General features: G+C 38.6%; 2 protein-coding genes across 2 annotated transcripts in view; one reads left to right on the forward strand and one right to left on the reverse strand.

The window, feature by feature from the left end:
* Nucleotides 1–2722: 2722 nt before the first annotated feature.
* On the reverse strand, nucleotides 2723–3712 carry CAPZA3 (capping actin protein of muscle Z-line subunit alpha 3). Its single transcript, XM_054387103.1, is given in 7 exon segments — nucleotides 2723–3052; nucleotides 3054–3257; nucleotides 3260–3378; nucleotides 3381–3508; nucleotides 3510–3556; nucleotides 3558–3619; nucleotides 3622–3712. Coding segments are annotated over 7 exon segments (981 nt in total).
* Nucleotides 3713–4516: 804 nt separating this feature from the next.
* The window catches only part of PLCZ1 (phospholipase C zeta 1), a 46643-nt gene continuing 35930 nt past the window's right edge, over nucleotides 4517–15229 (forward strand). Inside the window, exons 1-4 of the mRNA XM_054386862.1 lie at nucleotides 4517–4530; nucleotides 5113–5236; nucleotides 9292–9526; nucleotides 13935–14136. Coding sequence (XP_054242837.1) covers nucleotides 4517–4530; nucleotides 5113–5236; nucleotides 9292–9526; nucleotides 13935–14136 — 575 coding nt within the window. The remainder of the gene's footprint in view (nucleotides 4531–5112; nucleotides 5237–9291; nucleotides 9527–13934; nucleotides 14137–15229) is intronic.

Raw genomic sequence — 15229 nt, forward strand, 5'->3', positions numbered from 1 at the left:
AACTAAAGCAGGTCACGCAGGAACACATCCAGATGGGTCCTGAAAGTCTCCAGAGAAGGAGACTCCTAAACCTCTCTGGGCAGCCTGATGCAGGGCTCTAGCACCCTCAAAGTAAAGAAGTGTTTTCTCATGTTGAGATGGAACTTCCTATGCTCTAGTTGGTGTCTGTTGCCCCTTGTCCTATCAGAGGACATAATTGAAAAGAGCCTGGTACCATCTTCTTGACACCCACCCTTCAGATATTTATAAATATTGATAAGATCTCCCCTCAGCCCTCTCTTCTCCAGGCTAAACAGCCCCAGGTCTCTCAGCCTTTCCTCGTCAGACAGATGTTGTAGTCACTTCATCATCCTCATAGCCTCTGTTGGACACTCCGGTGTATCTGTGTCCCTCTTGAACTGGGGAGCCCAGAACTGGACACAATACTGCAGATGTGTCCTCACCAGGGCAGAGTAGAGGGGTAGGAGAACCTCCCTTGAAGGTTCAGGGAGGATCAGCTGAGCAATCCTCACTTCCCTGGATGAGAGACCTTGCAAATTTTCCCCTTCTCCTCCCCAAGTTCTCAAAGGCCCCACTTGCATTGGATCCAAAATTGGATCCAAATGCCACTGAAGTCAGTGAAAAGTCTCTATCTGGCTAAAGGACATTTTGAACAATCCCTAGGCTATTAAAATGCCCAAAAGGGTGAGTGGGGTGGGTCCAGCTAGTTCTAGCCCTCCTCAGAAAACTCTTTGCCCATGTTTCAGATGCAATCCCTGAAATGTCCCTCCGTGAGGAATGGATACAGGGAGCCATCCCCAGGAAAAGTGCCCTCAGATCCTCTCAGCCCTCCTTCCTCCCCCAGCAGGGTATCTTTAAGGCCACAGGGATCCTAGCTGCCAGAGCAGCCATAAGTGGTCTTTTGCATAGACATCACAGTGGTCTCCTGATGTCACAAACTACTGGCTGTGTTCTAGTCAGCACTCACTGAGTGTCCGGGCACTCAGACGCCACAACGGCTGGCAAGGAGAGGAGTCGAAGCAGCGACATGAGCAGAGAAGTGATCAGATGCCCACGTCCGCACAAGCAATCCAAGAAGAGAGTGCAGTGGCTGAGGAGGGTGAAGAATCAGTTTCTGAAGAGAGCTGCCATGAGCTCCATGGTAACCATGACCTTCACTTTTCATGTAGGGAATGGTGGGGAGCATGTGGAGGTGGATTTGTCTCCAGATGAAGAGCCCATGCAGGTGGATCCACCTGTAGGTGAAGAGCCAATGGAGGTGGATCCACCTGAGGATGGAGTAGAACCAATGGATATAGATCCACCAGCAGAATTGTTCCCCTGGCAGCAAAGCATCGTGCCAGTGCTCCCCTCCAGAACATCACTGAAGCGATGTCATAGTGACACTTTGTCAGTGCCCTACCACTGGCACAGAGGCACAAACTGACATCAGCTGGGCTGTCAACTCTCTGCACCTGGCCCACCTGCTCCCTTATTCTCCTTTCCTGGCACCATCAGTTCTTGTGTTGCCCTTCCTTCCATCCCCTGCCCTCTCCCCTACCCTCATCCCTTCTGAAGACATACCATCACTTCTGCAATCTGCCTGGAGAAAATGGGACCTGTGCTGCACTAAGAGAAGTCCCTGAGAGGATCAACAAGGTCTCACGGACCTGAAGATGGAGTTTCCTTGGACTCTCCATGGCAGTGACAAAGAGCAGCAAGAGATCAAGAAGAGACAACAGACACAGGCATTCATGTGGAGAAGCAGAAGACCACAGATCTGCCAAGAAGACCTGCTGGCCCTCAACATTAATCCCCTTTATTTGTTTCATTAGTTTGTTAAGATTAGGCAACCCAAAAAAGTAGAAAACCCCAATAAAACAATAAATTAACCCTAAAAACTCTTTCCCTGTCTGTGGTTTGGTTCTTTGGCAGCAACACCTGGACTCCTCTGGCATCACCTGGTAGCCTCAGACCAGCACACACACGAATGTGTGGGGAGTAGGTCCAGGTCTTTTTATCATCTCCAACCTAAACCTCCCCTGGCACAATGCAACCTCCTTTCATGGAGTTGTAGAGAGCAATGCGGTCTCCCCTCAGCCTCCTCCAGACTAAACAACCCAAGTTCTCTCAGCTGCTCATCACCAGACTGGTTCTCTAGACCTTTTACCACCTCTGCTGCCCTTCTCTAGACACAGTCTAGAAACTCAATGTCCTTCTTGTAGCGAGGGATCCAAAACTGACCACAGTTCAGAGGTGTTCATGGTTCAGAGCTTTTTCTGCATTTTCAGCAACAAGACCCCAAAATGCCCATGCAGCCCCACTGCTCCCATTCCTTGGCCAGTTGTGAAAACCAAAGCAGTCCTTCTGAAGATCTGCTTGATCCTGCAGCAACTGCTAAACATGGCAATGAGCCCATATACTACAATGAGGTATTCCTCCTCCAGGCTACAAACAAGGAAAGTCTTGGAGATTAGTTCTCATCCTCCTCAGAAAACTCTTTGCTCATGTTTCAGACTCAATCCCTGAAGTGTCCCTCTGTGAAGAATGGACACAGGAAGCCATCCCCAGGAAAGGGGCTCAGCAAACTCCTCTCAGCAAATTGGCATTTGCAGTAAATACTGGGAGGAGGGAAGTAGCATTGCTTTAACACTCAGCATATGTCCCTGCTTAGTTCTGAAATTCTTCATTATCTGTAAGAAATTTATTCCTCCTGTGTACTCATCTCCCTTTGCTGATGTGACTATGTTAGTGATGTCTCTTGTGTACACAGAAAAGCTAGGGAAGGACATTTTACAAGAGCTTCTAGTAATAGGATGAGGGGCAATGGCTTGAAATTATTTAGGCCATCATACCAAATAGTGAGTTTTGGTAAATATGGAGGCTCTTCTGTGTTATAGACAATGGTGATCAGACGTTGATCATTCAATAGTTTATTTTAGTTCATGAAAGTGTGAGTAACATTGGGTTTCCTCTGCAGATTTTTCCCCCATATATCCTCTGACAAAGTCTGAATGTTTCCCAGAATGGCCGGAGGAAAATTGGTGTCCTCAGCTTTCACAAATTTCACAAAAATCTGTGGCAAACTGACTTTGGTCTATCACATTTAGAGTTGCACCAATGAACTTGGTGACAGTTTCATGGAGATTGGTATCTTTGAAGTAGTGTGGACGGGAAAGATCTCTGTAACCATGGGTGGTAAACTGAGTCAGGACAAAAGTCCATTCTGACTTCCAAAGGCTGTTCTAGTGATTTGAAGGCTGGTACTGATGAGTCTGTTCATCAAGAGGCTCATCAAAAGGTATAGCTGCATCTTGCCCAGGGTTTTTTTTTTTAAAACACAACAGTTCCCCACAGGGAAAAGGCAGATTATGTGTGACTTCAAGCCCTTGTGCAGAGTTCCCCCTCATCTAGCATCACACCATGCAGCTGGACTTTGCTGCTTACCCCACACAGCTGGCCAAATTCAACAGAGATTTTGTCCTGTGGGTCAAGGGAGTGGTGTGCCCCTCAGTTTTTGTATAGGACTGTTTAATTGACAAGGGGTGAAGTTATTGTTATGACAGGCCCCACACACAGGCAGCCTCCTGCCTCACCAGCGTGTCATCAACCTGACCAAACTCCCTGGGAGGAGACTGCACAGTAGGCCTCAAATGAGAGAAGCCTTCTCCAGCTCACACCGCTCCTTCCTTGTGCAGATGCTCCAGTGTGGGAGGGCTGCCTGAAGGCACATAGAATCATAGAATCAGTCAGGGTTGGAAGGGACCACAAGGATCATCTAGCCCCAACCCCCCTGCCATGGGCAGGGACACCTCCCACTACATCAGGCTGGCCAGAGCCTCATCCAGCCTGGCTTTAAACACCTCCAGGGATGGGGCCTCAACCACCTCCCTGGACAACCCATTCCAGGCTCTCACCACTCTCATGGGGAACAACTTCTTCCTCACATCCAGTCTGAATCTCCCCACTTCCAGCTTTATTCCATTCCCCCTAGTCCTATCACAACCTGATAGCCTAAAAAGTTCCTCCCCAGCTTTCTTGTAGGCCCCCTTCAGATATTGAAAGGCCACAAGAAGGTCACCTCAGAGCCTTCTCTTCTCCAGACTGAACAGCCCCAACTCTTTCAGTCTCTCCTCATAGCAGAGGAGCTCCAGCCCTCTGCTCATCCTGGTGGCCCTTCTCTGGACACCTTCCAGCATGTCCATATCCCTCTTGTAATAGGGGCTCAAGAACTGGACACAGTACTCCAGGTAGGGTCTCACCAGAGCTGAGTAGAGGGGGAGAAATGGACTGCTTCGTGCTGGAGAGAAAAAGCACAAGATGGTGTCAGGTAGCAGTGGTGGTGGAAAGGAGCCTGTGCTGAGGCCTTGCAGTTTGTGACCTCACAGTGGCACCAGGACAGCGCTGGCTGGGGGTTCACGAGGGTGTGAGGGAAAGGCTCTGCTGCGAACCAGAGCAAGCCCAGGTGATGATGCCCTGCCAAGTGCTGCCAATGCCACCACAGTGAGGAGACCAGAACAGGAGAGACACAGCCACCATGGAGGAGAACAGATATCCTCCTCCTACTCTATCTTCTCCACCTTTTGCTGGTTCATCTTTTGCTCCTCCTGTTGCCCTGTAACAGCTGCCATAGTGTGAGCTCCCCCTGCATGCATCTTCCCTTCTAGGCCTGGGCTGCACATATGGGACGCCTCAGCTGGAGGGGACAGGGGAGGACCTGGTCTAGCTGGGGTAGTTGAAGCTCTTTGAAGCACTCAGCTTGTTCATACTTTTTGTTGCCACTCCCCTTCCTGCCATTCCCCATGGCTGCTGGATCCCCTTAGTCTCCCCACATTTCCCTCCTCTCACTGTGCCCCTTTCTTCACCCTGACTACCTCTTGTTTTCCTTCACACCCTCCCCTTCTCTTTCTCTGGCCCTTTTTATCACTTCTGTCCTCAGAGTTTCTGGATGCGGAGCAAAAATACTTTGCTATGTGCCTCAGAGCCTGCTGCATTCTTAGAAGACAAGGATGTGGAGTACAAGAAAAGCAAAGTGATAGCTTTTTAAGTTTTAAAAATTAAAACTGTCCCCCCCTTCCCTTCTTAAAAGCCAGTGTTATAGGCTAGAATTTTCCTTAACCTGAGCTTGCATACGTGGTTTTTGTCTATCATTCAGGATGAGTTCAGGGATGGGAAGATTGATTTAGAGAGCACAATGAAGCTGCTTACAAAAATGCAAATACCTTTTGATTTCACACACGTAAAACATGTTTTCAAGGTGAGGAATATATGGATTAAGTAGTTAAATATGTTCAGAAGTCAGGTTACCTGAGTGTCTTATCTTTTCTGACTTTCGGAAATGTTTTGAGAAGTGAATTTCATGCTAGTACAATGTGGAAAATTAGAAAATTCATTTGATTTGTTTCTGTGTAAAACAGATATTTGAGCAGTTGTATTTGAATCATTGAACAGATTCATGCAATCATTTAAGCTGGAAAGAACCTTGACGATCATCAAGTCCAACTATTAACCTAACAGTGCCAAGTTTACTACTAAACCATGTCCATAAGTGCCAGATATACACACCTACCTTGGTGGTGATTCAACCACTTCCCTGGTTAGCCTGTTCCAATGCTTCACAAACCTTTCAGTGAAGAATTTTTTCCTAATATCCAATCTAAACCCTCTCTGGCACAATCTGAAGCCATTTCCTCATGGCCTATCACTTGTTATTTGAGAGAAAAAAAACAACCCCAAAGCAACACCACCTCTTTGCCACACTAAAATAGTGTAGCATGATGGAAAATATGTAAATCTTGATTTCTACCCCTTGTAATGTGACCTCACTTGAGAAAAATAAAAACATTCTGTTTTCATACCATATAGCTTTTCTGTGATCAAATTAACAAAACCAGACATGCCTGTCTGATGCTGGGCAGAGCCATTAGAGTGACTTCCTAAAAATTCTTTTTCCAGGACAATACTGAGTTGTCTGATCTGCTTGGGCTTCAGGTCAACATAGATCCAGCACACTTCTTCATTCAATTTTCCACTGTATCTCTCTTCTGAAGTATTTAAGATGTGTGCCCTAATGGGCAGGAATTGCGCTCAAACCTCTGGGAAAGGATGTGGCAATGCTTAAAAGATTTTTATGACTGTTATGTAATACAGCAAGAAATTTGACTTACTACTAGGTTAATTTAGTGTAGGTAAGCAAACTACCATTAAGTGGTCTCAGTAAATAAATATTGCAGAATTATGCGCCTTTCATGTTCTTTAGGTCCCTTCTAGTAATTACCCAAACCCCATGATTTTTCCTTTTAGCTCATTTATTTTTGTAACCAAAAGCATAACCCTGTATTCCTAAGGGAACAAAGCCAAATCATTATATCTATATATGTGATTTCCTTTTTTTTTTTTTTTGGAAAATTTTTGGAGAATTGGCTGATACTGTCCAGATTTGACAGAGGAGAATTAACTATGGCAAGTGAGAAAATTTTCGGTCACATCATGCTAACAGGCAGACAGGCAGAGGGAAAACATGATTTCCTCACTCTGTCTTGTTCCTCTCTCATTGTTTTGCCTTGTTGAGCCAAGGTAGAACTGGCAGTGTGAACTCAACCCTTGCTAAAGAGGCTGCCTATGGTTTTTGAACTTGCACTGCATTGAGAGAATTGCCAACCCTGAAAATCTCATGAGAATTTGAAACTATTTTCATTGTATCCTGTATTTTTCACCTACTTTACTTTCTGATAGAGGGATGATCAGTTGTGGGTAGAGAGTCATTATTTGAGGAAGTGACCTGCATAGAAGAAGTCTGATCTAGTTACATTTTAACAATATAATATGCTTAATGGTCTGATCTAGTTATCTGTAGCATCACTGCTAGATATTCTTTGCTATTTTAGGAGGATTTAGTGTATATTCAGTAGTTTCTGGGGCTTGAGTTGTTCATCAATACAATATGTGACAATGAAATGCAGTCTGAAAGGAAATCTTACTGGCATCATTATAAGTAACTATTCACTAACACTTAATTGAATGCTTATACATGACAAAATCAATTTTATAGAAACCTTTTTTTTTTAAAGTTTAATGTTTTTTCCCTTGCTTCTTCTCTTTGAATTTATTTTAATGTAATGATCCTTTGAGCAATGTCAAAATTATAACATTAAGATTTTTAAGAATAATGCATTGTCATGTAATTTTCCTCAAGACTGAGTCTTTTTAAAAGATACTTCTTTTTCTAAACAGCACAGATTTGAAGTGATTTAATCAAAATAAGAATAGCAAAAAGCTACCACAAAAGATTATATAACAATTTTGCTTTTTTAAAGTATCAGCATGGTTTTCATAAGTAATTTGAAAAGGTCTTCTGTGTCCTGCTATTTGTCTGTATTTCATCCAAAGGCAACTGAGGTAGAAAATGTAATATTTTGCCCTGCTTCAGTTTGTGTTCACCTAAGTGAACATCACTGGAGTCTTGATAGATTGATTAGTTCCAAAATAATTTGTGATTTTCTTTTTCTATTTAACAGTTAAGAGTAAATTTGCATTTTTTTTAAGGACATTGAAATTTAGATTGAGGATATCAATCTTAGATGCAGGATTTCTCAAGCAGTAATATGCATTATTAACATTTGTATTGATTTAATTTGTTGCTGGTGATAATTAATATTCTCTTTCACAAACTCACTTACATGCAGATTTGTACAGCTTTTGGCTGGAACTCATGAAATTTACCTTTCTGCTTCTTTTGGTTATCTAACTTGTTCTTTTATTGTTGCACTTGTTCAGACACATCTTAGTAGGAATTGTACTGCATAGGAAGAAGATGATAACCTATCATTAAGCTGTTATGGTATCTCTTTCAAATTTATCTAAATTAGTAGCAAGAAAAAGAATCTTCTTCAAAGAGCAGCCAGAGCTCAAGTAAGCCAAAATCACCCTTATGGATGTTTTTTAGGGCAGCTATACTAACAGTAGTAGGTGCCATGCTGTTAGATGCTGAAAATTAGCCTCTTTGGTCATCTTAGTTTAAGAGACTAACAGTTAGGAATTTTGCTAATCTTACAGTGATAATCAATGAAACAACAAATTGCCATTGCTTGATGATCTTTCTGAATAACTTTGTCAGCAAATTTTGAATGCTAGTCTTATTTTGGCAACTTTTAAGAATAATGTAAGCTGAAGTTTTAGAAACATCTCTATTTCATATTCACAATTACATATTTCATGTGGAAAATTTTAAAGGATAAATTGGTAAGAAGTGGTAAAAAAGGTATTATTTTTCTGAAATTCTTTTGCCCTTTTGATTATTGCGGTGGCTTTTATACTGAAAAACTGAAATTAATTACTATGATAACATTATGCAAGCTCTATGAAAACAAGCTTACAGTTAAAAAATTCTGAACGTGTGAATAATTAGTCTGAGGTAAACATTCTGGCTTGTTAAGAATAGAACACAACGTTATAGGTAGTTATAAAGTATTTTATCTGAAAACTTTAATAATGTTTCTTATTTGTTGTGTTGAAAGACTTGGATCTCATGATCGTTTTAATTTTTTAGATGAGTTTGCTACATGTTGTATGTAGATTGAACTGAGAGTATTTTCAATATGGTTTAAATTACTATTGGAAGGATATTATATAGAACATTTTCAGCTCAATAATTTTTATGCTGAAAATTTACTGCATAGCATATTAGAGGTTTTATATAATATGCTTAAATATTTCACATGCACTATATAGCAAATTATTGTAATTGCTTAGATGGTAACTATGTTCATATTGTTCCTTTTAGTTAGTATAAAATACTTTTAACATTTAAAGTCAAATATAAGTGTGGCCTTCCAGTATCTTAAGGGGACCTGCAAGAAAGCTGGTGAGGGACTTTTTAGGATGTCAGGGAGTGATAGGATTAGGGGGAATGGAGCAAAACTAGAAGTGGGTAGATTCAGATTGGATGTTAGGAAGTTCTTCACCATAAGGGTGGTGAGACACTGGAAGAGGTTGCCCAGGGAGGTGGTAGAAGCCCCATCCCTGGAAGCTTTTAAGGCCAGGCTGGATGTGTCTCTGGGAAACCTGATTTTGTGGGAAGCGTCCCTGCCCATGGCAGGGGGGTTGGAACTAGATGATCCCTGATGTCCCTTCCAACCCTGACAATTATATCATTCTATGATTCTATGATATAGAAGCAGAATAATATAATTTGATAATGCATTGCCATTAGTGTTGCCTGAGGTTTTCTCCGTTGTGCTCAGTCATATGATCAGTTCTAATATTGTGTATATCTTTGTGTCATTATATACCTCTACTGACTTTCCTTTGCAGAAAACGATCGACAAACGGAAAGAACAGAGAATTACCATTGAAGACTTCAGGGCAATTTATCAGACCATTGTACATAGATTTGAATTTTATGAACTTTTTTGTGCCTACTCTCCAAATGGCAGTATTCTCTCTGACACTGACCTCACTAAATTCCTCAGAAGAGAACAACATGAAGCTAAAGATTGTGAAACAATTGCCTTAGAAATGATTTTTAAGTATGAGCCCATTGAAGGAGGTATGCATAATTTAAATATTTGTTTTCCAGCTGTTATTTATTGTGCTTCTGTTGGTGACTATTTATATTTTTGAATATTCATCTGACTATGCAAATGGCACATTTTAAAGAAAACAAATGTAAGCAATTACAGTTGTGTATGTGGTGCACTATCTTTGTAAACACTTGTGCAAAATGTTATTTCTATTTTAAATCCAGGTCTCTAAGGATTGTAAATGCAATACAACAAAAACCCCAAGCATTACTAAAACACAAATTTACATAGTGTATTACTCAGTTATAGCATATTACATTACTTACCAGATCCATCATTCTTCTTGTTACAACACACTGGTCCAAAACCTACATGTAGATTGCTTAAACAACGCACAATTTTTGTACAGTAGATGTAGTAATAAAAAGGGTTTTTTTTGCTTAGCTAAGTGTTCAAAATAATTTTTCTTAGTTAATTAGAGGAACATAAATATTATATAATTTAAATGTCTATCAACAAAATGCTGCATTAACAGATTTTTTGTGTATGTGTGAAAGCTTGCATTTTGGACTGAAGGAATCATTTTATTGAATTTTATGATTATAAAAGTGGTGAATATGTGATTTACAAATGTGTCTTACTAACATTCAAATGTTTTGTTCTAGAGAAACCTTTGGTTATCTCTCCGTGTTATTATTAATTTTGAACAGAAGTATTGAGACTTTATATGAGATTAAAGAAAACATGCCAACCAAATGCACATGTTTTTTTTTTTAAGCTTTGTATATATGTCTTGTAAAAAAACCCCAAACCCAAACAATTACTGCTCATTATTCAGTATTTGCATATATAGGGTTAGAGGCACAGTGAAGATATGAATATGCACCCCAATATTATTTACAGTGTAGTGTCATTCAAAAACTGTACTCTTGTCCCTCTATTTTCGTACCAGGCAATACAAAGAATACAATCCTATCTTGTAAAACTTGCTTACTTTGTAAATATCAGTATGAGCTTTGATGCATTTGTCAGATAAAGAATTTGGGTAATCCAAAATGTATTTGTGAATCAAAATTCCTTTCAGCTTATTCCCAGGATATACATTCTTTTAAGCTTGATTTTTTTTGGGTGAGCATGCGTGTATGAGAGACAAAGCAAGAGGGAGAGCATACATTTGCTATTTCTTCCTTCTTGTTTCATCTTCTTCAGCATGGATCCTCCACAGGCCTCAGTTCCTTCCAGACAGCAAACATCTCATGAAAGCTTTCATTTTTTTCCTTCCCATAAAGAAAAATATTTTCAAGGAAGTTCCAAGATAAAAAGGAAAACATAATGTAATAAACCCTGAACAGCATAAGCATATAATGTAACCCAAGTCTTGTAAATAATCAGTTTATGTCCATAATTGTTCTCTAATATGGCACTATTTGTCTATATGGCAGAGCTGGAATTTACCTCACCTGGAAGAATGTGGAAAAAACATTTTTCAAAATTATATATATATTTTTAAAAATAATATTATTAATAAACTGTATTCCAGACTATCCAAAAGGGGAGGGGAAGAAAAAAACATTTATCTTTGTGAACAGCAGGAAGCTACAAGAAGACAGAAATCTTTTACTTTCTCCTTTTTTTCTACACAAAATGGGTTATGTGTGCACAGTAACTACTGCTAAAGGATCCTAATGGAGAAAACGACTGAAGTTCCTCTAGGGAAAAAATGTGAGGCCTTGATGAAAACATCTTTTCACTATTGAACAGTTATGGGCATGAAGTTCTGTTTCTTTTAATGTAGAAGCCAAAAATGTCTGCAAATGGTCAGAGAGCAGTATGGCTGGGCCATGCATCAGAATTTAAAAAGCATCCTCTTCCATTCCTGAATAGTTTGGGTATCTTCTTCAGCCAAAGACAAGAAAGGCTTCTAAAGAAACCCAGTGCATTTTCTCCATTGGTAAGAGGCAAGTGCATGAATAGTAACAATAACAAAAAATAATGCCTATCTTTATCTTAAACTCTCAAAATGATGATATGATATCTTCTACTGAGTGACAGATCTCCAAAGGTTTCTTTTAGCAGATGGTATGCCATTTATGTACATGTGATGCTGTTTTGCATGTCTCATTTGGTAAGATAGCACCAAATAGTGCTCAAGTGGTGACTTGGCAGTACTGGGAGTAACCAAAACGATTCTTTGATGTCATAGAACATATGCTGCTGGAAATGTTAGTGCAAAGCCACTCTTCCTGGCTACAGATATGTCTTATCAACTTACACACTTGTGTGGATTTTTGGTAGTTCTTCAAAACCAGGATGATGACTTTAGTTATATGCAGTTCAAGGACAGCAACTGTATTTCCCTGAAAAAAAATGTAATCCAATGATGCTTATAAATTGTAAGGGCCTGAAATAAGCTGTATAAACCCACAAATAATTGCAGTTCATCGATTAGAAACATGAGCTGAATGTTTTGCTGAAGCCAAAGAGCTTACATGTGAGCTAACAAAGTAACACAGATTTACTTTATAATGTTTTAATTCTTAGGGGATTAAGCATATTTATTTAAACAAGTTCTTGTCTTGGAAACACTGTATTTATCTTTTACCAGTGACAAGAGCAGCCAGGAAATCATAAAAAATAGTTCAGAAAATAAGCAAAACTTTGGAAAGTCAGTATTTTTCACTAATTTACCAAGAATTGTTAACAAATAAAAAAATACACACACAGAGGAAAAAAAAAAAAAAGAAAAGGATTTAGCGGCCCAACTTTTAATTACACAGAGAAATATACAGAGCAGGAAAAGTAATCAGAAATGCAGAGCAGATACTATTGATGAAAAGCTCTCTTCAAAGGAATTAACTCTACAATTAAAGTAATTCTTATAGATTAAGCACACAGGATGAACGTATTCTGTTTTGAGCAATATGTGAAAAAATCCAGAGCACACAGAAAGTAGAAATTTAATCCTATGGTTTCAAGTATAAAACAATATAACATATGCATGCTGATAAATCAGAAGTAAGAATAGTAGGTAAGAAACAGATATCAAGAACCACCAGGGTAATAATTAATCCTTCTGCAAATAAATTAGTCTAAAAAACACTAAGGGAAGTCTTGATTCACTACCTAAGTACAATCAGGTGGCTAATGTTATTAATAAGACCAGAGTAAATAAAGCAAATAAGAGTTCTTAGAAAATTGACTTTGTAACAAACTTGGCCAATACAGGTTACCTTTGAAAACATGTGAAGAATGATGAATAAAAAGAATGACAAAGATCAAATGTAATAAAATCAAATGTTTTAGAAAGGGAATATGCAAATAAACAGACTGCAGTCAGTTACCAGAAAATAAGAAAAAGAAAAAAAAAATTAATCACCTTTTGTGTGGTAAAGAAAAGTAATACTTTTTCAAGGCACTCCATGAAGCTATTTGTATACACTTGTCCTCTATGAGAGAGTAACAGATATGGTGGACAGAAGGAAAAAGTCTTACTTTTTACCACTGTTTTGCATTCCAAAACACAAGGTTAAAAGTTTGTGTGCATTGACCTCTCAGTTATCGTTAACAGAAAGTAATCTTGGATTACTTGCTGCTTAATGATCACTAGCCTAATATGGTGGCAATAATGTTATTTTACAACCAGAACAGGGCAAAATCCTGAGCTGATTCAATCTAAGATGTGTTTTGAAACAAAGCTGGCTTCCGAGATTATATCATTTGCAAAATTATTACATTTGCAGCATGACATTAAAGCAGCAGTTGGCAGTATAATGGGTCTGTTTGTCATTACATCAGTTAAAAGCAAAACAAATGGGATGACTATCACTAGTATGGAGGCAATTAGCATATTTTATTATGGATGCAGTAATATAATAATCTTGATTTGCAATTAATCTTTGTCATTTATTTTCCTAAGCTACTATTTTTATTGCAGACACTTCTAATTTAAACATTATTTCATCAGCGTTTATTTGGAATTTTCAACCACCGAGGAAGTAATTTGGTGTTGGGAAACACAGTTTCTGCACAAAATTTTTTTACAGTCTCTGACATTGTGTAGAACAATTCCTATTCATTCTTCAGATAAAAGAAAATTTGCTTTGTGCATTGACTGGCATGTTGCTAAACAATATTTTCCTTTATATTTAATTAGGGCTACTGCTAACTCTTCTTATCAGTGCCCACAAAAGAATAAAAATATCAGAACAGATTTCTTTTCTCTTATAATTTTGAACCACAGAAAATCATCTTCAGAACTGTACACATGATGTTTGTCTTTATATTGTTTGTTACGAATTTTAAAATAGCAGGAAAGTATTATGCTGTATAAACTTTGGCGCTGTTCAGAGTTGGCTGTTAAAAAATTACAAGTACACAGATATAGCCATGACTTTAGCTTCACAACAGCGATTTTTTGCTTTCTTCTTTGCTCAGTCAGGAAAAGAAGACAGATGTCGTTTGAAGGATTTATAAGGTACATGAGCTCAGAAGACTGTTCGATATTTAAAAAGGATCAGAGGACTGTCTACCAAGATATGAACCACCCATTATGTGACTATTTTATTTCAACTTCTCACAACACCTACTTGACATCTGACCAAATATTAGGACCCAGTGATTTATGGGGATATACCAGGTATTTAGATAATGGGTTTTAATATTTTAAACATTATTTGTTTTGGTGTGGTGTTTTTTTTTTTTTACTAAGTCATATAATTCTTCTTGGCAATAAGGGACAAACCTGTCAGAGATACATGTAGAAAATGTGAGCATGGTATTTTATTTTACATGTACACTTTTCAATATATTTGCCAAACCATATGTTCATAGTCTGGAAGCAATCTATTTTTTCACTTACATCTCAAATAATCTACCTCACAGCAAGTGAAGTCTATAGTATGCTGCATAGTATATGATCAAATCAGTTTTTAATCTCATGCAAAATCAAATAAATCCCTGAAACAAATGTAGAATTTATGGACAAACTCTAATCTGATCAATACACAGGTTGTAAGGGCACAGTATAGTGGATTATGCCAAGGTTGTTTGTGGTCAGTTTATGCTGCAATGTGCTCGATTTAGACACAACTATTAGAACAACAAGTATGGACACTGTAGTATCCACGAGGGAGAGTAAACTTTGTCTTTGAATGTCCAAAGAGGAGAAGGAAACCAGGATTCTTTATTGCTATGACACATTTAGAATAAATGACCAGGGAAGAAAAAAATGGATTATGTAAGGAAGACAATAAGGAGAGGGGCAGAAAGCATGAAGAATCTGGAACAGTATTCCTATTACTTTATACTACTTTAGTGAAGTGACAGAAGTTGGAACCATCACATATCTAAACTTTTGTGGTTTGTTTGTTCTCTGGATATTCTATAATGACTTGCAGCCATCAGAAACAATAGAGAATTTAGTTCTAACAGTATTTAAAATAATATGAAATATATACTGCATTGCTTAAAGTAATTGCAGAGAGGGTGTAAAACTCCTCTTCCCCTTCATCTACTATTTGTTTAAAGAAAATATAAAGTTAATGAGATAAGATTCATAAGCTGAAATAAGCTACAAGCATCCTTGAGGTATTGTCAGATGTTAGGTAAAACAGTTTAAAAGAAATGTTTAAATTAGTAACAAGCCAAATATTAGAATGTCCAAGACCTTTGAAGAGTCTCTTTACAGAATCACAGAATCACAGAATGCTAGGGGTTGGAAGGGACCTCAA

This window comes from Indicator indicator, chromosome 14 (assembly GCF_027791375.1).
Source record: "Indicator indicator isolate 239-I01 chromosome 14, UM_Iind_1.1, whole genome shotgun sequence".
Classification (NCBI taxonomy): Eukaryota; Metazoa; Chordata; class Aves; order Piciformes; family Indicatoridae; genus Indicator; species Indicator indicator.